This window comes from Triticum dicoccoides, chromosome 4B (assembly GCF_002162155.2).
Source record: "Triticum dicoccoides isolate Atlit2015 ecotype Zavitan chromosome 4B, WEW_v2.0, whole genome shotgun sequence".
In the NCBI taxonomy this organism is placed as follows: Eukaryota; Viridiplantae; Streptophyta; class Magnoliopsida; order Poales; family Poaceae; genus Triticum; species Triticum dicoccoides.
Genome location: NC_041387.1, coordinates 30,944,225 through 30,966,298, shown reverse-complemented (window position 1 = coordinate 30,966,298; position 22,074 = coordinate 30,944,225). Strand labels below are relative to the sequence as shown.

The 22,074-nt window shown below is 44.0% G+C and overlaps 1 protein-coding gene across 6 annotated transcripts; it reads right to left on the bottom strand.

Moving 5' to 3' along the window:
• Nucleotides 1-1,460: 1,460 nt before the first annotated feature.
• LOC119294796 lies at nucleotides 1,461-7,897 on the bottom strand. Of its 6 annotated transcripts, none has more exons than XM_037573061.1 (10): nucleotides 7,524-7,897; nucleotides 7,332-7,465; nucleotides 6,969-7,159; nucleotides 6,743-6,855; nucleotides 4,218-4,293; nucleotides 3,715-3,743; nucleotides 3,473-3,566; nucleotides 3,094-3,183; nucleotides 2,755-2,938; nucleotides 1,461-1,942 (listed from the first exon to the last, which is right to left on the bottom strand). In XM_037573061.1, exons 3-10 carry the CDS (start codon nucleotides 7,155-7,157, stop codon nucleotides 1,653-1,655), a joined length of 1,065 nt encoding a protein of 354 aa, XP_037428958.1. In that variant the 5' UTR covers nucleotides 7,158-7,159; nucleotides 7,332-7,465; nucleotides 7,524-7,897; the 3' UTR covers nucleotides 1,461-1,652. The 6 variants fall into 6 exon arrangements, with proteins under 6 accessions (XP_037428958.1, XP_037428957.1, XP_037428962.1 ...); XM_037573060.1 differs by having other exon boundaries at nucleotides 7,332-7,454; XM_037573065.1 differs by having other exon boundaries at nucleotides 3,473-3,557; nucleotides 7,332-7,454.
• Between the last annotated feature and the right edge of the window lie 14,177 nt (nucleotides 7,898-22,074).

Sequence of the window (22,074 nt, the reverse complement as noted above, 5' to 3'; positions counted from 1 at the left end):
CTCCATACCAAAATAGAAGATGTTTTTGCAGTTCAAATTGAACTGCAAAAATGTCTTATATTTTGATAGAGAGGTAACGGAGGGAGTATCTCTTAACAGAGGAAACGAACAGACGGTCCTGCTAATGGTATTGAAGAGGACATTTGCAGTGGGCATTGTGGCATAAAAAATGACGTTTGTAGTGGCACAGGCATAATTTCAGGGTTTCAGTTGATCCATGTGTTACAGTTTCAGCTCGTGTGTTTCATTTTTAAGTCTCTTAAAACCATTCTTCGTGATTTTGACCCTAGTCAATTATTATTGGAATCTAGAATACGCATGTTCAGACGTGCCAGTGGGAACCATGCTATGTTTTAAGGTGCTGAAAATTGCAAGTTTGTAAACTAATTTAATTAAATTCACCTGCCATTCTACTGCTCTAAAAATAGTAATTTTTCATGCTTGAGCATATCCCATCATCAAATGTCTCTAGTCATACCTTCTCATGCTTGTGTCTCAAACCACCTGGCTTCTTGCTGTGCGTTTCAAATGTAGAGTTGATTTATGTAAGTAAATACCCCCTCCGTTCCATAATTCTTGTCGTGGTTTTAGTTCACCGTGACGAGAATTATGGGACGGAGGGACTTTGTGCGGCACACTCAGATATTGTTTTCCCGTCTTGTCATAACTTGGAAGGGAAAGCAGGGTGAGCACGACAGCAGCTGCATTTCACATCACCCTAGCATCAGGAAATCCCAACTCATTGTCCGCTTCCATGGATGATGTTGTGAAGGATGGCACTGAACTTGACGAAAGCATGCTAGATTAGGTTGTGGATTTGAAGGGGTGATGCAGTGCAGATTAGCTGAGCAAATTCGGATGTACGGTCAGTTTTCCGATGAAATTGGCCAGCCCCGTTGAATTCTCTAACTCGTTTGGTAGTACTACCTGGCCTGGTTGCTCTCCTTCTTCGGTGCTTCCACCGCTCAACGCCGGTACAAAAGCAACCAGCACCCACGCGGCCAGAGCACCGATCGCCGTTCAGAGCATCGATCCGCCATGGCGAGCACTGTCTCTGTGGTGAACCCGCACGAGAAGATGCGCGCCAGGGACGTGGGGAAGGTGGCCTGAGGGGAGCAGGCGCCGAGGCCGCCGCACGAGCCCGGCAGCGTGGCCGGCTCGCCGCCGCCGCCCGATGGCGCCGCCGGCATCGAGCTGCGCACAGCGCCGTGCGACTTCCGGTTCCCGACCCAGAACCAGACGCGCCACTGCTACGTGCGCTACATCGAGTACCACAGGTGCATCAAGGCCAAGGAGGGCGACACATCACGTCGGACTGCGGCAAGTTCCAGCGCTACTACACATCTCTCTGCTCCTCTGCAACACCCCGCCATTTGCTTCTTAGGCGTAAACCTCATCAATTATCTGGATGTCACCTGGTGCTTGTGGAAAAAGGAACAATCTCTTGGTATCAAGCGAGGTGCAGTAAGAATGCAAACAATCAAAGATAACACATTGATCATCTACTACTAAGGTGTGCATATGTATTAGCCCTTTATTCGCTTCACCAATGCCGGTTGTTCTTTCAAGAGTTACAAAGCAGGATCTATCCTGCGGTGGTCCGTGGAATCGTGTCCACTCTTTGCTTCTTGGCAGCTACGGATGATGATGTTTCAGGCTTCAGGCGGTGTCACCGTGACTTTTGTTTTCCCCACCGCAATGAACGCCACTCTCTTCCTCGTATCGGGCTTGACATCTCTGCGTGGTGCCGGCGCAGCACCGGGCGTGCTAACAAGAGAGCCCGGAGTGTTTTGATCATTTGGTAGTCGCCTCCCACTGTGAGAATCTCCAGCGTCGCCGCAACGGGTGGCTTTATCTGGTTGGTCAGACAGAGAAGCATCATGTTGTTGCTTGGCTGGGGTGTTTGCTCCATCAAGGCTTTCCATCTCTGATAATGTCACATCTGCAGCATTAGAACTTATAAGAACCCTTTTCAAAGTATGACACGATAAACACATAAATAAACCAGCATTCATGTTCTATTATATACTACTCTAGTGATCTAAACGCCCTTATATTTCTTTACGGAGGGAGGGAGTACAAAACAACTGATGTAAAAGAAAAAGTACAACATTTTGGCAGCATGTGCACTTTAGTTTCCAAGTTGGAGCACGCAACCCCAAATATATATTAAAATTGCAATGGAAATAATAGCAAATAAGACCATAGTGGGAATTCACTAAGCACAATCCCTGCCACCATTCAACTAGGCTAACTGACTAACTGTTGTTTTCGTTGTAAAAACTGTCAGTCATATAGAGATATATGGCTACTATGCCAAAATATCATGCTAAACAACATTAGTCCACCATAAGTTACAAATCCCCAAAGCATACTCTTGAGAGTTTTTCAAATGTCATCTAACAAGTGACATGGAGATGGTATCAGAAAACATACTTAAGTGTCATCATTACTTCCAGATAGTCAACTGGAGGTGAATGTAATAGAGCCACCAAGGCCCTTCATCTCCATTCATACTCATCCCATATCTCTTCCTACCACTTCCTACTACATATATTTGTTTATTAATACATACTGTATTTTCAGTTTAGATTACTTAACAGAAAACAATTTTTCATTTGCATGCCTCTAGGATACAATCGCATGGGATTCTTTTAGTATCAGCAGGAACTCATGTATAAGTATTGCAGAAAATGCAACCATGAACTCCAAATGTTCATATATCATGAATCATAGAAGGTAAAGTGTTCCAACCTTCACTAACAAGTCCAATGGTCTCATACTTGATTGATGAATCCGGAGTGCACTTCAGACCCTCATCTTGGGTTTTCTGACTGCTAGCTTTGGTCTTTTCATGCAAAACAAATTTATCTTTCACCCATACACACTCCAGGATAGTATTGGGATCATTGCTCGAGGGGTAGTACTCTCTGAAAGCCTGTGAAATGCAGAGGCAAAACCAAGGAGTTATGTAGTGAGGTAACTGCAAGGTCCAGCAACTGCACATTTGTGTGAAAGCACGATCTTAAGCAATACATTTTTTTGCATGATCAACAAGGATACACAGAGTGCTAGTGTGGAAGCAAAACATACCTGTACTTTATCAATACTGATCTTAACAGCCTGCTTTTTATCCGTAAGATCAGTAACCTTGTTGTGCACTGATACAACATCAAGTAACATCTGCAAACATAATATCAGAGGGTAAGCCTCTTAGGCAAAATCTCTGCATAAAGAGACAAATAAGATAATCGGCACGCATATCATTCCAAGTTGACATTTCTTCCTTTTCGAAGAAAGAAGTTGACATTTCTTAGATTCCTAATTAATACACATAACAGTTTGACTACCACCCGCAAAAAAAAAACAGTTTAACTACCAAGTTAGTTGCTGCATAAATATATGGGTGGTTATTTGCTGAACTTCATTGATAGAATCATTCATAGCCATGCCTGTAGACTATGTGGCTCACCTGTTGGGTCAGGACCCTCACTCTTGCAAGCAAAGCAAGCACTGCAGTGCAAAGTTCTACAAAAAAAGATCTAGCAAGTAAAAAGCTGATCTGACTGTAGTATGGATCAAGGAACTTTGGATAGGTAGCAATCAACTCCGAATGAAAGTTACTACGGGATTTGTTTCCAGTGGCAACCCAAGTGTGGGTATACACCTTATTTTATTTCTGCTAAGAAAATAACAGAACAAAAAAAAGGATACACTGCTCCCTTCATAACAGGTTCAGCCATCTGCACAAAATACAGAAAGCATTAGTGCTTTCCCTCTGATGTGCTAACCAAGTTAGCTATCTCCGGTCTCGAAGTTGATCAAGAATGATCTGCAAACTACAACGACTCATCCAGAAGTATGCATCATGCAGTTACAAAATATAGAATTTCTCGGGTAATGAGCTTCATGTACCATATAAGGATTTATACTAAATACATCGGAACCTTGCAAGCACGCAAGGATAATCACAATACTTTGCCGTTGTATCCTTAGTTAGCTAAACAAAAGAAGTAAACCAACTGGGCAATATTGGTAGACTACCACAGATTCAAATTTCAATATTGCGTAACTCGTTACTTGAAAACAAGTACAAGGAACAAAAGTTATGCTCTATCAACAGCAACATTGCATTTATGATTCCACCAAAATATTTGATTCAGCTGAACAGGATAGTTTGCAAAACGCAACCGGTGTTAACAGGCAACAAAACGCACCTGGGACAGCAAACGGGCAACCCCCAAAAGCCTCTTATAATGGCTATGGTTTGCACCAGGCTTCCTCTTACCCTGCCTATAAAAGAAAATGTTAAGCAATAACCTGAATAGCAGACTAATATAATTATAGCATCATTATACCAAGAATAAAAGCCAAATAAATAATCTGAACTGCCAGGAAATTAAGCACTGCCCATACAAGTGGAAACTTCTAGCTAAGAGCATCTCCAGCCGCGCCCCCAACAGGCCCCCCAGGGAGTATTTTTTTCCGCCGGCGCCCAAAAAACCACCCAGTCGCGCCCCCAAGACGCCGATTAGGCCCATTTTTGGGCCCGGCGATCCCAGGCCGAACCCAGTGCACTGAGGGCGCTTGGGGGCTCCGACTGAAGGGAAAACAGCGCGTGGCCCACTGCTGACTGGCGAAAAAATGTTTTTCCACCTCCAGCTTCGCCCCCCACGCGCACTCCCTCTTTGGCCGCCGTGCCGATCCCGGCACCGCCCACCTACCTACCGCCGCTAGACAGGCCATTTCCCCTCCGAGAAGAGGGAGAGTTCGCCGCGGCAGCGTCCACCCTGCTTCTAGGCGACCTTTTCCGGCGCTCCGGCCACAAAAGCGGGAATCCGGGCTGCTGCGTGCCTACCTCGCCCACCAGGTGTTTGGCGATTTGCGTCGCCCGGCGATGGACTCCGACGACGAGGAGACGTTGGCGGCGCTGCTTGAGGAAGCCAACGCCGACGCCCAGGACGAAGATCACCTCATGGTCCTCGCCGCTCTGGCCGGCCTGCTCGCGAGCAATGCAAAGCCGCGGCGAGGTGGCTCGGCGCCGGGCCGGATGAAGGCAAAGCAGAGGCATCGACTGGAAGACTATTGCTTGCTCTACGCCGACTACTTCACCGATGCTCGACCACACGGCGAGAAGGTATTTCGGCGCCGTTATCGAATGAGCCGGAAGCTCTTCCTCAGGATTGTGAATTCCATGAGGGAGTTCGACAGCTACTTCAAGTGCAAGAAGGATTGCACCGGCAACTTGGATTCACCTCACTCCAAAAGTGCACGACAGCTATGAGGATGATTGCATACAGAGCTCCCGGTGATATACTGGAAGACTACGGACGCATGGCCGAGTCCACCACCATTGAGTGTCTGTACAAGTTCTGCAGGTCAGTGGTGGCAGTGTTTGGACCTCAATACTTGCGATCACCCAATGCTGAAGATACTGCTCGGATCCTAGCACAGAATGCAGCAAGAGGATTTCCTGGGATGCTTGGAAGCATCAACTGCATGCATTGGAAATGAAAAAACTGTCCATTTGCTTGGCAGGGGATGTACAAAGGTGCCAAAGGCGATTGCAGTGTGATACTTGAGGCAATGGACACACAGGATCTCTGGATTTGGCACTCCTTCTTTGGTATGCTAGGAACTCACAATGACATCAACGTACTGCAGTTCTCACCAGTCTTTGCCAAGCTTGTTGAAGGTCATGCTCCTCCGGTGAACTTCGAGGTCAATGGGCACCACTACAACAAGGGATACTACCTAGTAGATGGCATCTATCCGAGATGGTCCACATTTGTGAAGACTATCTCAAACCCTGTGCCAAGAGGCAAGAACTCCTACTTTGCCAGGTGTCAGGAGGCTTGCAGGAAGGATGTCGAGCGGGCATTTGGTGTGCTCCAATCTCGATTTGCTCTTGTCCGGTACCCCGCTCAGACCTGGTTGAAAGATCAAATGTGGGAAGTCATGACTTGCTGTGTCATCTTGCACAACATGATCACTGAGAGCGAGCAGGAAGAGGCAGTGTTTGACAATGAACCATATTACAGGCAGGGCCCTCTTGCCCAAGTTGATCACCAGCTACGGCAACCTGGACTGCTTCCTCAACATGCATTAGGAGATCTGAGACCCACAAGTGCAGCAACAACTACTGCAAGATCTGGTGGAGCACCTATGGAGGCTCAAGGGCAAACGCCTAGCTTGACGCGTGATGAAATATGAGTTTTTATTTGTCGAACTATTTGTTCAACTATTTGATTTATATTAATTTGTTGATTTCTGTGATGAACTATGTGATAAAAAGCTTCTGTTCAATTTGTGCCGAATATGGGCCGAATTGGTCTAATTTGCGCCGAAAGTTGGCCAATTTTGCGCCGAAAATGGGCCGAAATCGGCGTCTGTGGGGCTGGCTGGGAACCCGAGGCTCCCCACGCCGATTTTGTCGCTGGCGCGCCCCCAGGCGGCACTATTTGAAGTCCCTGGGGGGCCGAACGAGTGGAGATGCTCTAAGCTTACATTCATTAGTGAATACACTTTTTCTTTGTTATCTCCTAGAATCAATATAAGGACCACAAATATCATCACAAGACCACAACATGTCCCAACATGAAGGATATGTGTAAGCACATTACTTCTGCCAATGTGTACCATACACACAACAAAAAAATTGCAATTGACATACACATTAGAAGCGACAAAGATTGTTTTACAGGGGCATGCAACAGCACCAGGGATGAGAAACCTGACGAACCTGTTCGGAACAAGAATAGTGTTGGCCGGCTTATGACAGGTGATGACCGGGAACACCGCGTTGATGACCTCCGCGAGATTGGCACTGAGAAGTAGCTTCATGTCCCTCCGCACCTACGCGCCCATCCCAAGCACATACAAATCACACTCGTCAGTTGTTAGTGAATAGCCACTCCCCCGGAAAAAAGTGGGGGAGGGGGCCAAGCAGGTCGTAGTAGTAGGCGTACCTTGAGGAGGTACTGGAAGTAGGCGGCGCCACGGTGCTGGTTCCGGTGCTTGTAGATGAGGCGCTCGAGCACTCCGGACTCCGCCTGCAGGTGGCGCAGCGCCGCCCGCAGGCGATGCTCCTGCCCCTCCTCCGCCGAACCCTCTTGACACTGCGCCATGGCGGTCGCTCCCAGCTTGGTATCTGCCATGTCTAGTTCGTGGATAGATGTAGAATTTAAACTCAATGCTCAACGATCCAATAAAGTACATAAAACATGAAAAATACTACAAATAATAGTGCGTGAATTGGCAACAAAATTCATCAACTTAAGTTAACAAATCAAAAACAAAAATACACAGCTCCAGAGGTAACTAGGAATTACCCAAGTGGCGGATCTAGGATTCTGAAACAGGACGGTCCACTCCCTGATAACCAGGTAGTTTGGTAAATTCGTGAGCATTGCCCTCCAAAGAAGTATGAATCCACATGACTGTAGATGTTGAGGCTGTGCAATTCCTGAATCGTGAACATTATCTTCACTGACAAGAAAAAAAGCAGTCCGGCTGAGTCTCACCTTGCTTTGCGGAACCAGACGATGGGGACGCGGCTGGAGACGCGGCTGCAGCTTGGAGAGGCGTCGAGGGCTGGAGGGTCCAGCCGCCGGCGATGGTGAAGCTGGCCGTGGGGCGGATCGAGATTTGGCACTGCTTCCAACTTGCAAGAATCGACGCGAGATCAAGGGGTGGGTAGGTGAGCGAAGAGAGGAGGGGGGCGGCAAGGGAAGGGGCTACGGGCGGGCGGCGGGCCGACGGCAAGGGAGAGCCGGAACGGAACTGGGAGGCGGCGTGGCGACGGTGTGCTAGCAGTTTCGTTCGTTGCCCTGCTTCTCACGCACGGGTCTGGGTTTGTGGGAAACTGGGAGCGCTTGTCAGTTCGAGCCGCTCTGCAGCGTCACGAGGTCGTAGCGACCAGAGGCACAGAAGAGGTGCTGTAGCGGCGAAGCACTTAGCGCTGCTGGTGCACAATTTCGAAAAACAGTTCATAAATTTGAAAAAATAATTCACAAATTCAAAAATACTTCATGAATTTGAAAAAAGCATAAAAAATTGAAAAAAAAAGTGAGCTTGGAAAATAGTACATCAATTTTGACAAAAGAAGTTCACCAAATACGAAAAAAGTTAATCGAATAAGAAAAAAGTTCATTGAATTTAGAAAACTCATCGATTTTCAAAAAAGTTAATAGAATTAGAAAAAAGTTCATGGAATTTGATAAAAAAATCGTCAAATTTGAAAAAAGTTCATCAAATTTGAAAAAAAAAGTTCATCGGATTTGAAATTTTTCATCAAACTCAAAAAAATTCATTGGTATAGAAAAAGTTCATCAAATTTGGGAAAAAGTTCATCAAATCTTAAAATAGTTCATCGAATTCAAAAAAAGTTCATCGATTCTAAGAAAAGTTCAAAGAATTTAAAAAAAAACGAATTTGTAAAAGTTCATCGACTTTGAAAAAAGTTCATCCAATTTGTAAAGAAGTTCATCGGTTTTTTTAAAAAATCATCAAATTTGAAAAAAAGTTCATTGAATTTGAAAAAGTTCATCAAATTTAAAAAAAGTTCAACGAATTTTTTTAGAAACTCGTAAATTTTGGAAAAAAAACCATTGAATTTGATGGAAGTTCATGATATTTGAAAAAAGTTCATGAATACAGAATCACGAATTCGAACCAAGTTCGCGCATTGAAGAAAACAAAAAAACAAAAAGGAAAAAGGAATAAGAACCGCGACCGGGAAAAGAATAAAAGAAAGTAACATGTATATGTACACAAGTGAGTTAGTGTCCTAGTGGTTAGTGCGTTGCGGTCTCCACGATGAGCTCTTGAGTTTGAACCCCGCTAGCACGCTCACCTTTTTTGCTTGGGTTTGAACAAAAAAAAGGGAAAACGGACGGCCCAATTACAAGCGCCTGCAGGCGCCAGTTGGCGAACCGGCGCATAAGCGCCAAATAGGATTCACCGAGGAAAAGAGCTACTCAGCTGGGCTAGTGGGCCTTAGATAGTTAAACTACTACTCCCTGGATAAACTAATATAAAAGCGTTTAGTACTTCAGTGATCTAAACACTCTTATATTAGTTTACGGAAGAAGTATATGGTAAAAAAATCTTATATTAGTTTGCGGAGGGAGTATATGGTAAAAAAATATCTAAATATTCTGGGTGGGTTACGACCCACCGTGCCTATACATTGCCTCCGCCACTGTCTGGCCGAAGGGGCAATTCCACGTTGCCTCCGCCATTGGCTGGCCGAAGGGGCAATTCCGGGACTTCCTATACGGGAGGTCCCATGTGACGCATTCTGCGTCAGCTAGCTGTTGTTTCACACAAGGTAGTTCATTTGCGGGCTTCATCAACTAGCCGCGCCGCGATGCGCGCACCGCTGAAAAAAGTAATTGCGATCGCAAGGATTCGAACACAGGATCAACTGACCTTGATGATGTGTTCCTACTAACTATCCTAGCAGTCAAATATGATTATTTCGTACATCAAACGTAAAGAACCAGACACATTGCACAGATCCGAATTAGTTAAGGGATTTCGAAAGCATTTTTTTTCAAAAATGGAGTATTATGTGAAACACAAACATTTTCCAAATTTGTGAACATTTTTTTAAAATCTATATATTTTCGGGAAAAACAGTGCCATTTTAAAAAAAATTATGAACATTTTTTTCTAAGCAGGAACATTTTTTGACATTACGAAACAATTTGTTCAAAACACATTTTTTAAAAAATTCAGAAAACATGAACATTTTTTGAATAGGTGAACAAAATTGAAAACTCAGGAACATTCACGCACATTACATTGTTGAGTGAAGCTCAATATTGTACACACAAACCTACCTATCAAACAAATACAATAGAAGGCACGCGCATAATAAATTCCTTGTTTTAAAAGTGCACACAAACATATAGCGTATATATGTTGTGCGGAAATGTATGTGCTATGCATATCTTTTGAGAGGATGCGTGTAGTATACACACATACATAATTTTTTGTGAGATGATATGTATGTGCAGTATACACACACACGCATTGATGGTGGAAGATTGTATGTGTTTAGCATTTAATTGATGGTTTTACTACCTGCCGAAATGTGGAGATGTTAATGGAAGCGTATATATGCATTTGTATAGACTGCATTGATGGTGGGAGATTGTAGCATTTGATATATATTGTTTTCCTTTTTGTGAAACATATATTGATTGATGATGCGTGTGTGATATACTGTATATGATGATTTGTGTACGATTAGTAGGGGGCGGTGGCTCTGCATCAACCATGGCATGTTGGTCAATTTATTCATTCACTCAATATTGTTTCACATGTTGTATAGTGATGAGGAACACTAGATGAGAAGAAAGAAAACACATGCCAGATGTGTTTGGCTACTTCTAGATGCTTTCACTCTAGTGTAGTATTTTTTTCCTTTTCTTTTCTATCCTACCTACTGTTTTCTAGAGTCTTCTAGTTGTGAGTAGCTATGAGTAGACTAGTGAAACTTACATGATGTTTTTAGAGTATTCCAGCTATAAGTAGAAGTATGTGAAGGCTTCCCAAAGCCCTATAGATAGAGGTCCTCACCTCTACTTTGAACCCAGACTATGTACCCTATCTATAATAGAACTTGTTGTTCTTATCAAAGATCTTGGAGTAGATCTTGTGCCCTAGGAGTTCTGGATTGAACTCTTGCTGCCCTATCAGCCTACATTCACCTCTAGAGCGATATCTAGCACAACACGTTGAAGTTGTTCCTTCAACACTTGTGTTGTACACATTGTAGCAGCAAGGTGGAGTTGCTCCTCCACAACCTTTGTGATGCTTCAGATGGTATCAGAGCCTCGTTGACCCATAATCGTTCTTGCTGTCCTCTTCGAGAGCAAGTTGCGGCAAGCAATGGAGCAACTGGAGAAGATGATGGATGCTGCTGAACAACAAATCAAAGAGCTGCGTGAAGATCTTAATAGGAGATTTGACCAGCTGGTTGAGATGATAAGAAAGGGTGTTCCCCCCTTTACCAATGAAGGAGATTCATCTAAAGAAGAGGAAGATGTTCATCAAGGAAGAAGGAGAGGTAATCTTGGAGCAAGATCGCCACGACAACATGTTGTTCAACGTGCTTCAAGAAGGCCAATTTATGTTGAGGCTTCTGAAGGTGAAGAATATGATGATGCCCTTGAAGAACCAAATCTCTATGCATATCGGAGAGCATCCAACCCTACATATGCAAGAGATACATACAAGGTGAAAGCTGAGATCCCAAGTTTTAATGGAAATGTTGACATTGAAGGGTGCCTGGATTGGTTATATGAAGTGGAGACTTTCTTTGAGGTCATGGAGGTTCCGGAAGATCGTATAGTTCCTTTGGTCGCATACAAGCTGAAAGGAGGAGCTGGTGCATGGTGGCATCGCGTTCAATAGGAACGCAGGCTGAGAGGAGAACCTCGTGTTAGAACTTGGCGACAAATGAAAGGCCTCTTGAAAGGGAGATTTTTGCCCGCTGATTATGACCAGATCCTATTTATCCAATTTCAAAATTGTGCTCAAGGAAATAGGACTGTTTCAGATTACACGGAGGAGTTTCTAAGGCTACAAGTGAGGTGCAACCTTGCTGAAACTGCAGAGCAACAAGTTGCAAGGTACATCGATGGTCTCAATGATGCTATTCAAGATCGATTGATGATGCAACAAATCAGGTCCGTTGATCAAGCACAAGCTCTAGCCTTAAAGGCCGAGAGGTTTGTGAGGATGAGAAAGACAACTAAGGCTCCATATCCTCCATATTCTCATACCGAAGGCTCATCTAGGAGCCAACCTAATAGATTGGAAGAAAAGACCACTCCACCAAAGACAAAACAGCCCATCCCGAAGCAAACTAGAGGCAAGGGTAAGGCAAATGAAGGCCCAAAGTGCTATAAATGTGGTAAAGAGGGACACATATCCAGTGGTTGCCCACTAAAGAAATTTGTTAACACGACTATCCATGATGGTGAAAGCAATGAGGAAGAATATGAATTTGAAGATGTAGACGGACAAGAGGTTTGTCAAGAACAAGGTGAAGAGGTGGTATGTGTGATCCGACGTGTCCTATGTTCCACACCACAACTCGATGACACACAACGAAAGAAAATATTTGAGAGCAAATGCACAGTGAATGGCAAGGTATGCAAACTAGTGATTGATAGTTGCAGCTGTGAGAATCTTATCTCCCAGAAGTTGGTGGACCATTTAAAGCTTGAAACCCGTGATCATCCAAATCCCTACACTATTGGATGGATCAAGAAAGGAGTGAATATGAGGATCACCAAACAATGCAACCTGCCACTTTCTTTGGGTAAGCATTATCGCTCAAATGTGTTGTGTGATGTGGTTGACATGGATGCCAGCCATGTTCTTCTTGGGAGGCCTTGGCAATTTGATGTGGATACTACACACAAGGGCAAGGAAAATTCTTACTCTTTCATTTGGAACAAGAGAAAGATCATTATCTTACCAAACAAAACCGAAGGTAATACCTCTAATGAGGAGGGGAAAACTATGTTAACTATCTCCCATACCTCTCATGAGTTTATGGAAGACTTGAAGGAGGCAGATTTGTGTGTTGCACTTGTTGTAAAGGGAGAAGAGCACCTGACTGTTGAAATTCCAGCAAAGGTACGTGGTTTATTGGCAGAATTTCAGAACATACTTGGGGAGCCACATGGCTTGCCACCGATGAGAGGAATTCAACATAGAATTGACTTAACTCCGGGAGCAAGTCTTCCTAATCTTCCACACTATCGAATGATCCCAAAGAAGCATGATATATTGAAGGAGAAAGTGGAGGAATTGTTGCAAAAGGGGCACATTCGAGAAAGTATTAGCCCATGTGTTGTACCAGCCCTACTCGCGCCAAAGAAAGATGGGTCTTGGCGCATGTGTACGGACAGTAGAGCCGTTAACAAGATCACTGCAAGGTATAGATTCCCTATTCCCCATATGGATGATATGTTGGATCAGCTTAGTGGAGCAAGAGTGTTCACAAAGCTAGATTTAAGAAGTGGATATCATCAAATCTGTATAAGACTCGGGGATGAATGGAAGACCACCTTCAAGACAAAGGAAGGGTTGTTTGAATGGCTAGTCATGCCATTTGGACTCTCAAATGCACCAAGTACCTTTATGCACTTAATGAATCAAGTCCTTAGACCCTTCTTATCCCACTTTGTTGTGGTCTATTTTGATGACATCTTGATCTATAGCAAGGATGAGGACGAACACTTTGATCACATTCGGAAGGTGCTAGAGGTACTAAGGGAAAATGAGCTCTACATCAACTTGAAGAAATGTGTTTTCCTGCAAACACAACTTCTTTTTCTAGGATTCGTCATAACATGTGATGGTATCCGTGTTGATGATTCTAAGTTTAAAGCAATCCGAGAATGGCCAACTCCGAAGACCATTTCTGAGGTAAGAAGTTTTCATGGCCTTGCAACTTTCTATAGGCGATTTGAGAATTTCAGCACTATCATGGCACCTATTACCGAGTGTTTGAAAAAAGGAAAGTTCCAATGGACAGAAGCAGCTGAAGCTAGTTTCAATGAGATTAAACAAAAACTATCACAAGCTCCTGTCTTGGTGCTACCTGATTTCAACAAGACTTTTGAGTTGGAGTGTGATGCAAATGGAGTAGGCATTGGAGCTATCCTATCTCAAGAAAGGAAGCCCATTGCTTTCTTTAGTGAGAAGTTAAGTGAAGCTAGACAGAAGTGGAATACCTATCAGCAAGAATTATATGTCGTTTTCAGAGCGTTGAAAACTTGGGAAGTCTACTTGCTGCCTAAAGAGTTCATTGTTTATAGCGACCATCAATCCTTGAAGCATTTTATAAATCAAAAGCATGTTGACCGCATGCTAGCAAGATGGGCAGCATATCTGGAGAGGTTTAACTATCTCATCGTGCATAAATATGGAATAACTAACAGAGTGGCCGATGCTTTGAGTCATCGTGCATGCCTCTTGACTTCTTTTGAAGCTGAACTTCCGGGCATGGATCAAATAAAGGAGTTGTATGAGGGTGACGAAGACTTTGGCCATGTTTGGGTAAAGCACGCAAGGGGCCAACCATTAGGTGATGACTATTTGATGCAAGATGGATATCTCTTCAAAAATGGTCGTTTGTGCATTCCTAGAAGTTCTCTATGTGACAAGCTGGTTAGAGAGCTCCATTCAAGTGATCTTAGTGGCCATGTTGGACGGGAGAAGACTATCACTAGCCTGGAAGCTCGCTAGTTTTGGCCACAACTAAAAAGAGATGCTGGAAAGTTTGTTCAGCGATGCCCAATATGTCAAACCTGCAAAGGCCAAGTCGAGAACACAGGGTTATACATGCTTTTGCCTGTTCCTGTCGCTCCATGGGAGGACATCTCTATGGACTTTGTCTTGGGCTTGCCAAGAACAAGGCGAGGAAGTGATGTTGTATTTGTGGTCGTGGATAGATTCTCTAAGATGGCTCATTTCATTCCATGCCGCAAAACAACGGATGCTCATCATGTGGCAAACCTATTCTTTCGAGAAGTGGTCAGACTTCATGGAGTACCAAGGTCCATCGTCTCAGACCGTAATAGCAAGTTTCTTGCTGCATTTTGGCTCACTTTATGGAAGCAACTCAACACTGAATTGAAATTTTATAGCACTGCTCATCCACAAACAGATGGACAAACAGAAGTGGTGAACAAGTTTTTGGGTAATCTGATCCGTTGCATTTGTGGAGAAAGAAAGGGACAATGGGATTTGGCTTTATCTCTTGCAGAATTCTCCTACAATAACTCCAAGCATAGATCCACAGGAAGGAGCCCTTTTTCCATTGTCTACACTAAAGTTCCATCACATGTGGTGGACCTGGTGAAGCTACCATCAAGGGGAAACTCAAAATCAGCATTGTCCTTTGCTGATAATTACACCAAGTTATTTGAAGAGATTCGCGGTGCTTCGGAAGCACAAAATCAAAAATATAAACAACTTGCTGATTGCAAAAAGGAGGCCAAAATCATTCCAAGCCGGTGATAAGGTGATGGTCTACCTCCGAAAAGAGAGGCTGCCTTTAGGTATTAAAGGGAAACTTAGGCAGCGAAGGTATAGGCCCTTCTCTATCGTGAGAAAGATAAATGATAATGCTTATGTGATAGATCTTCCAAGCGATATGGGTATCTCCAACACTTTCAATGTTGCGGACTTGACTCTCTACCATCCAGAAGAAGCACTCTATGAAGATAACTCGAGGGCGAGTTCCAAACAACCAGGGGAGAATGATGAGGAACACTAGATGGGAAGAAAGAAAACACATGCCACATTTGTTTGGCTACTTCTAGATGCTTCCACTCTAGTGTAGTATTTCTTTCCTTTTCTTTTCTATCCTACCTACTGTTTTCTAGAGTCTTCTAGTTGTGAGTAGCTATGAGTAGAATGGTGAAACTTACATAATGTTTTCTAGAGTATTCCAGCTATAAGTAGAAGTATGTGAAGGCTTCCCAAAGCCCTATAAATAGAGGTCCTCACCTCTACTTTGGACCCAGACTATGTACCCCTACCTATAATAGAACTTGTTGTTCTTATCTAAGATCTTGGAGTAGATCTTGTGCCCTAGGAGTTCTGGATTGAAATCTTGCTGCCCTATCAGCCTACATTCGCCTCTAGAGCGATATCTAACGCAACACGTTGAAGCTGTTCCTTCAACACTTGTGTTGTACACATTGTAGCAGCAAGGTGGAGTTGCTCCTCCACAACCTTTGTGCTGCTTCATATAGTCTGCATGGCTGTGATGTACTACAGGACCGAGGGGTGGTCATTCACACACATACATTGTTGGATGAAGCTCAAGGGGCAACCTGTGTGGGACGAAACGTGTCGGCTCTAATTCTAGTATCGTTGAGTTTGAAATTGATGAATAAAAAAAAGTTGAACATCCGCTTATCTTGGATGTAATATTTATATTTTAACTATTATTGTGTTAGAGATATTTGCATACTATTTATGGCTGAATCGAGATATTTTTTATAATTGCTTTGAGTGTTGTGGGATTGGTTTAGTAGAGCGGATGAAATATCGTTTGTTTTATGTAAATTATGTCTGGACTTAGCTGAATTCCTCAGGTTTAATGAAATTCATCTGGATTACTCGAATTTGTTTTGAAACTGATGCGGGCATGGTTGGATGGCCGACTCCCACATCATTGTCCACAGGACTGGTCACCACCAATCAGCGAATGGACACGGCGTGAGTCAGCGTCGAAAATGTCCTAAGTGTATAAAAAATGTATAAAGTAAGCATTGCGGTGTTTTGGTACTCGGGCTGCATGGAGCCCTTTTTAAAGAACATTCAAAAATAACATGTCAATGTTTAAAGAAAAATCCACATTTTTTTAGGGCAAAGCAAAGCTTTATAAATTAACGGTGTACGGGCAAATCACCTGTAACACAAACAGCCACAGTGGGCGGTACATGGGAGTCCCACTCGATACAGTTATTGAAGCTACACGAGCGACCAAGTTTTGCTAGTTCATGAGCGACAGTATTCGCACTACGACGACATGCGTTAATGGATTGGTTGGAAAACCACATCTTCAGTTGGAACTTGATATCCTCGATGATGACCGCATGCGATGATGCATCCTCCTTCGTGAAGTCTAGCGCTTCTTGGAGGAGTTTGGAGTCCGTCTCAAAGATCGCCCTCTGAGCACCCACATCAACAGCCATCGACATCGCTTGGGACATGGCAATCATTTCTGCCGCAAACGGATCAGCGGTGTTGTCTGTGCGACCATCCCTCGCGAGTAGCACTTCTCCTGTGTGATCCCGCATCACCACTCCCCACGACACAAAGTTCTCTCCTGGCGTGAAGGCACCATCAAGGTTGATCTTAACTCTATCATGTGGCGGAGGCTGCCATTTGCAATCTGGAACAGGTTTTGTTTTCGGTGTGAATAGCTGCATGTACTCCAAGGTGTTGCTCATGGCGCGCCTAGTTAGTTCGGCCACCTCAACAGGTAGTTCTCCCTCTCTGACTTTATTTCTATTGTTCCACCAATGCCACCAGAATGTAAGGATTTGCACTCGTGTTTTTTCATCTAGACCCCATAGATAGTCCTGCATTGCATGCACGGACGTAAACTGCTCTAGTTCAGCTCGGAACCGTTCCAGTTGCATGGCTCTCCAAGCTTCCTTCACGGATTTGCACTTGACAAATAAATGAGCTCCATCCTCGTCTGCTCTACCACAAAATAGGCATTTTGTGGACTCCAGTTTGACCCCTCGCCGGGACAAATTTGTGCGAAGTGCCAAGGACTCATGTTTGATTCTCCAAGTAAACATTTGGACTTTACGTGGGCATGGTAGCTTCCAGTGTTGGGGAACGTAGCAGAAATTCAAAAAAATTCCTACGTAACACCAAGATCTATCTATGGAGAGACCAGCAACGAGTAGAAAGGGGAGTGCATCTACATACCCTTGTAGATCGCTAAGCGGAAGCGTTCAAGTGAACGGGGTTGATGGAGTCGTACTCGTCGTGATTCAGATCACCGATGATCCTAGTGCCGAACGGACAGCACCTCCGCGTTCAACACACGTACAGCTCGACGATGTCTCCCACGCCTTGATCCAGCAAGGAGAGGGAGAGGTTGAGGAAGACTCCATCCAGCAGCAGCACAACGGCGTGGTGGTGATGGAGGAGCGTGGCAATCCTGCAGGGCTTCGCCAAGCGCCTACGGGAGAGGAGGAGGTGTCACGGGAGGGAGGGAGGCGCCAAGGGCTCAGGTATGGATGCCCTCCCTCCCCTCCACTATATATAGGGGCAGGGGAGAGGGGGGAGGCGCAGCCTTGCCCCCTACTCCAAGAAAGGGGTGCGGCTAAGGAGGGGGAAGGAGTCCATCCTCCCCAAGGCACCTCGGAGGTGCCTTCCCCCTTTAGGACTCTCCCCTTTTTCCTTTATCTTGGCGCATGGGCCTCTAGGAGCTGGTGCCCTTGGCCCATGAAGGCCAAGGCGCACCCCCTACAGCCCATGTGGCCCCCGGGGCAGGTGGCCCCACCCGGTGGGCCCCCGGGACCCTTCCGGTGGTCCCGGTACAATACCGATGACCCCGAAACTTGTCCCGATGGCCGAAACAGGACTTCCTATATATAAATCTTTACCTCCGGACCATTCCGGAACTCCTCGTGACGTCCGGGATCTCATCCGGGACTCCGAACAACATTCGGTAACCACATACAAGCTTCCTTTATAACCCTAGCGTCATCGAACCTTAAGTGTGTAGACCCTACAGGTTCGGGAGACATGTAGTCATGACCGAGATGTTCTCCGGTCAATAACCAACAGCGGGATCTGGATACCCATGTTGGCTCCCACATGTTCCACGATGATCTCATCGGATGAACCACGATGTCAAGGACTCAATCAATCCCGTATACAATTCCCTTTGTCTAGCGGTATGGTACTTGCCCGAGATTCGATCGTCGTTATACCGATACCTTGTTCAATCTCGTTACCGGCAAGTCTCTTTACTCGTTCCGTAACACATCATCCCGTGATCAACCCCTTGGTCACATTGTGCACATTATGATGATGTCCTACCGAGTGGGCCCGGAGATACCTCTCCGTTTACACGGAGTGACAAAATCCCAATCTCGATTCGTGCCAACCCAACAGACACTTTCAGAGATACCCGTAGTGTACCTTTATAGCCACCCAGTTACGTTGTGACGTTTGGCACACCCAAAGCACTCCTACGGTATCCGGGAGTTGCACAATCTCATGGTCTAAGGAAATGATACTTGACATTAGAAAAGCTTTAGCATACGAACTACATGATCTTGTGCTAGGCTTAGGATTGGGTCTTGTCCATCACATCATTCTCCTAATGATGTGATCCCGTTATCAACGACATCCAATGTCCATGGTCAGGAAACCGTAACCATCTATTGATTAACGAGCTAGTCAACTAGAGGCTTACTAGGGACATGGTGTTGTCTATGTATCCACACATGTATCTGAGTTTCCTATCAATACAATTCTAGCATGGATAATAAAACGATTATCATGAACAAGGAAATATAATAATAATCAATTTATTATTGCCTCTAGGGCATATTTCCAACAGTCTCCCACTTGCACTAGAGTCAATAATCTAGTTCACATCGATATGTGATTAACACTCAAGGTCACATCCCCATGTGACTAACACCCAAAGAGTTTACTAGAGTCAATAATCTAGTTCACATTTACCATGTGATTAACACTCGATGAGTTCTGGGTTTGATCATGTTATGCTTGTGAGAGAGGTTATAGTCAACGGGTCTGAACCTTTCAGATCCGTGTGTGCTTTACAAATCTCTATGTCATCTCCTAGATGCAGCTACCACGTTCTATTTGGAGCTATTCCAAATAACTGTTCTACTTGGAGCTATTCTAAATTGTTGCTCCATTATACGTATCCGGTATCTCTACTCAGAGCTATCCGGATAGGTGCTAAGCTTGCATCGACGTAACCCTTTACGACGAACTCTTTTACCACCTCCATAATTGAGAAAATTCCTTAGTCCACTAGTTACTAAGGATAACTTTGACCGCTGTCCTGTGATCCATTCTTGGATCACTCTTGTACCCCTTGACTGACTCATGGTAAAGCACACTTCAGGTGCGGTACACAGCATAGCATACTGTAGAGCCTATGTCTTAAGCATAGGGGACGACCTTCGTTCCTTTCTCTCTATTCTGCCATGGTCGAGCTTTAAGTCTTAACTTCATACCTTACAACTCAGGCAAGAACTCCTTCTTTGACTGATCCATCTTGAACACCTTCAAGATCACGTCAAGGCATGTGCTCATTTGAAAGTACTATTAAGCGTTTTGATCTATCCTTATAGATCTTGATGCTCAATGTTCAAGTAGCTTAATCCAGGTTTTCCATTGAAAACACTTTCCAAATAACCCTATATGCTTTCCAGAAATTTTACGTCATTTCTGATCATTAATATGTCAACAACATATACTCATCAGAAATTCTATAGTGCTCCCACTCACTTCTTTGGAAATACAAGTTTCTCATAAACTTTGTATACACCCAAAATCTTTGATCATCATCAAAGCATACATTCCAACTCCGAGATGCTCACTCCAGTCCTCAGAAGGATTGCTGGAGCTTTGCATACTTATTAGCATATTTCAGGATAGACAAAACCTTCCGGTTGTATGACATACAACCTTTCCTCAAGAATCGTCGAGGAAACAATGTTTTGACATCCTATCTGCAAGATTTCATAAATAATGCAGTAATTGCTAATATAATTCCAACAGACTCTTAGCATCGCTACGAGTGAGAAAGTCTCATCGTAGTCAACTCCTTGAACTTGTCGAAAAGCATCTTAACGACAAGTCGAGCTTTCTCAATGGTGACACTTACCATCATTGTTTGTCTTCCTTTCAAAATCCATATGTACCTAACAGCCTTACGACCATCAAGTAGTTCTTCCAAAGTCTACACTTTGTTTTCATACATGGATCCTCTCTCGGGTTTTATGGCCTTGAGCCATTTATCGGAATCCGGGCCCACCATCGCTTCTCCATAGCTCGTAGGTTCATTGTTGTCTAGCAACATGACTTCCAAGACAGGATTATGTACCACTCTGAAGTAGTACGCATCCTTGTCATCCCACGAGGTTTGGTAGTGACTCGATCTGAAGTTTCATGATCACTATCATAAGCTTCCACTTCAGTTGGTGTACGTGCCACAGGAACAACTTCCTGTGCCCTGCTACACACTTGTTGAAGTGACGGTTCAATAACCTCATCAAGTCTCCACCATCCTCCCACTCAACTTTTCGAGAGAAACCTTTCCTCGAAAAAGGACCCGATTCAAGAAACAATCCCTATTGCTTTCGGATCTGAATTAGGAGGTATACTCAACTGTTTTGGGTGTCCTATGAAGATGCATTTTATCTGCTTTGGGTTCGAGCTTATCAACCTGAAACCTTTTCACATAAGCGTCGCAGCCCCAAACTTTCAAGAAACGGCAACTTAGGTTTCTCCAAACCATAGTTCATACGGTGTCGTCTCAACGAAATTATGTGGTGCCCTATTTAAAGTGAATGTGGTTGTCTCTAATGCCTAACCCATAAACTATCGTGGTAATTCGATAAGAGACATCATGGTATGCATCATATCCAATAGGGTGCAGTTATGATGTTCGGACACACCATCACACTATGGTGTTCCAGGCTGTATTAGTTGTGAAACAATTTCCACAATGTCTTAATTCTGTGCCAAACTCGTAATTCAGATATTCATCTCTATGATCATATCATAGATATTTTATCCTCTTGTCACGACGATCTTTCAACTTCACCCTGAAATTACTTGAACCTTTCAATAATTCAGACTCGTGATTCATCAAGTAAATATACTCAACATCTACTCAAATCATCTGTGAAGTAAGAACATAATGATATCCACTACATGCCACAGCACTCATTGGACTGCACACATCAAAATGTATTACTTCCAACAAGTTGCTTTCTAGTTCCATTTTACTGAAAACGAGGCTTTCAGTCATCTTGCCCATGTGGTATGATTTGCATGTCTCAAGTGATTCAAAATCAAGTGAGTCCAAACGATCCATTTGCATGGAGTTTCTTCATGCATATACACCAATAGACATGGTTCGCATGTCTCAAACTTTTCTAAAACGAGTGAGTCCAAAGATCCATCAACATGGAGCTTCTTCATGCGTTTTATACCATTATGACTTACATGGCAGTGCCACAAGTAGGTGGTACTATCATTACTATCTTTTGGCATGAACATGTGTATCACTACGATCGAGATTTAATAAACCATTCATTTTAGGTGTAAGACCATTGAAGGTATTATTCAAATAAACAGAGTAACCATTATTCTCCTTAAATGAATAACCGTATTGCGATAGACGTAATCCAATCATGTCTATGCTCAACGCAAACACCAAATAACAATTATTTAGGTTTAACACCAATCTCTTTGGTAGAGGGAGCGTGCGATGCTTGATCATATCAAGCTTGGAAAAAC

Excerpts from the sequence above, each read along its gene's own strand:
- LOC119294796 (XM_037573061.1), bottom strand. The coding sequence starts at position 7,157 with ATGGCAGATACCAAGCTGGGAGCGACCGCCATGGCGCAGTGTCAAGAG. Across the intron at positions 6,856-6,968 it reads ACTTCCAGTACCTCCTCAAG|GTGCGGAGGGACATGAAGCT; the intron begins GTACGCCTACTA and ends ATGGGCGCGTAG. Across the intron at positions 3,184-3,472 it reads TGAGGGTCCTGACCCAACAG|ATGTTACTTGATGTTGTATC; the intron begins GTGAGCCACATA and ends TTATGTTTGCAG.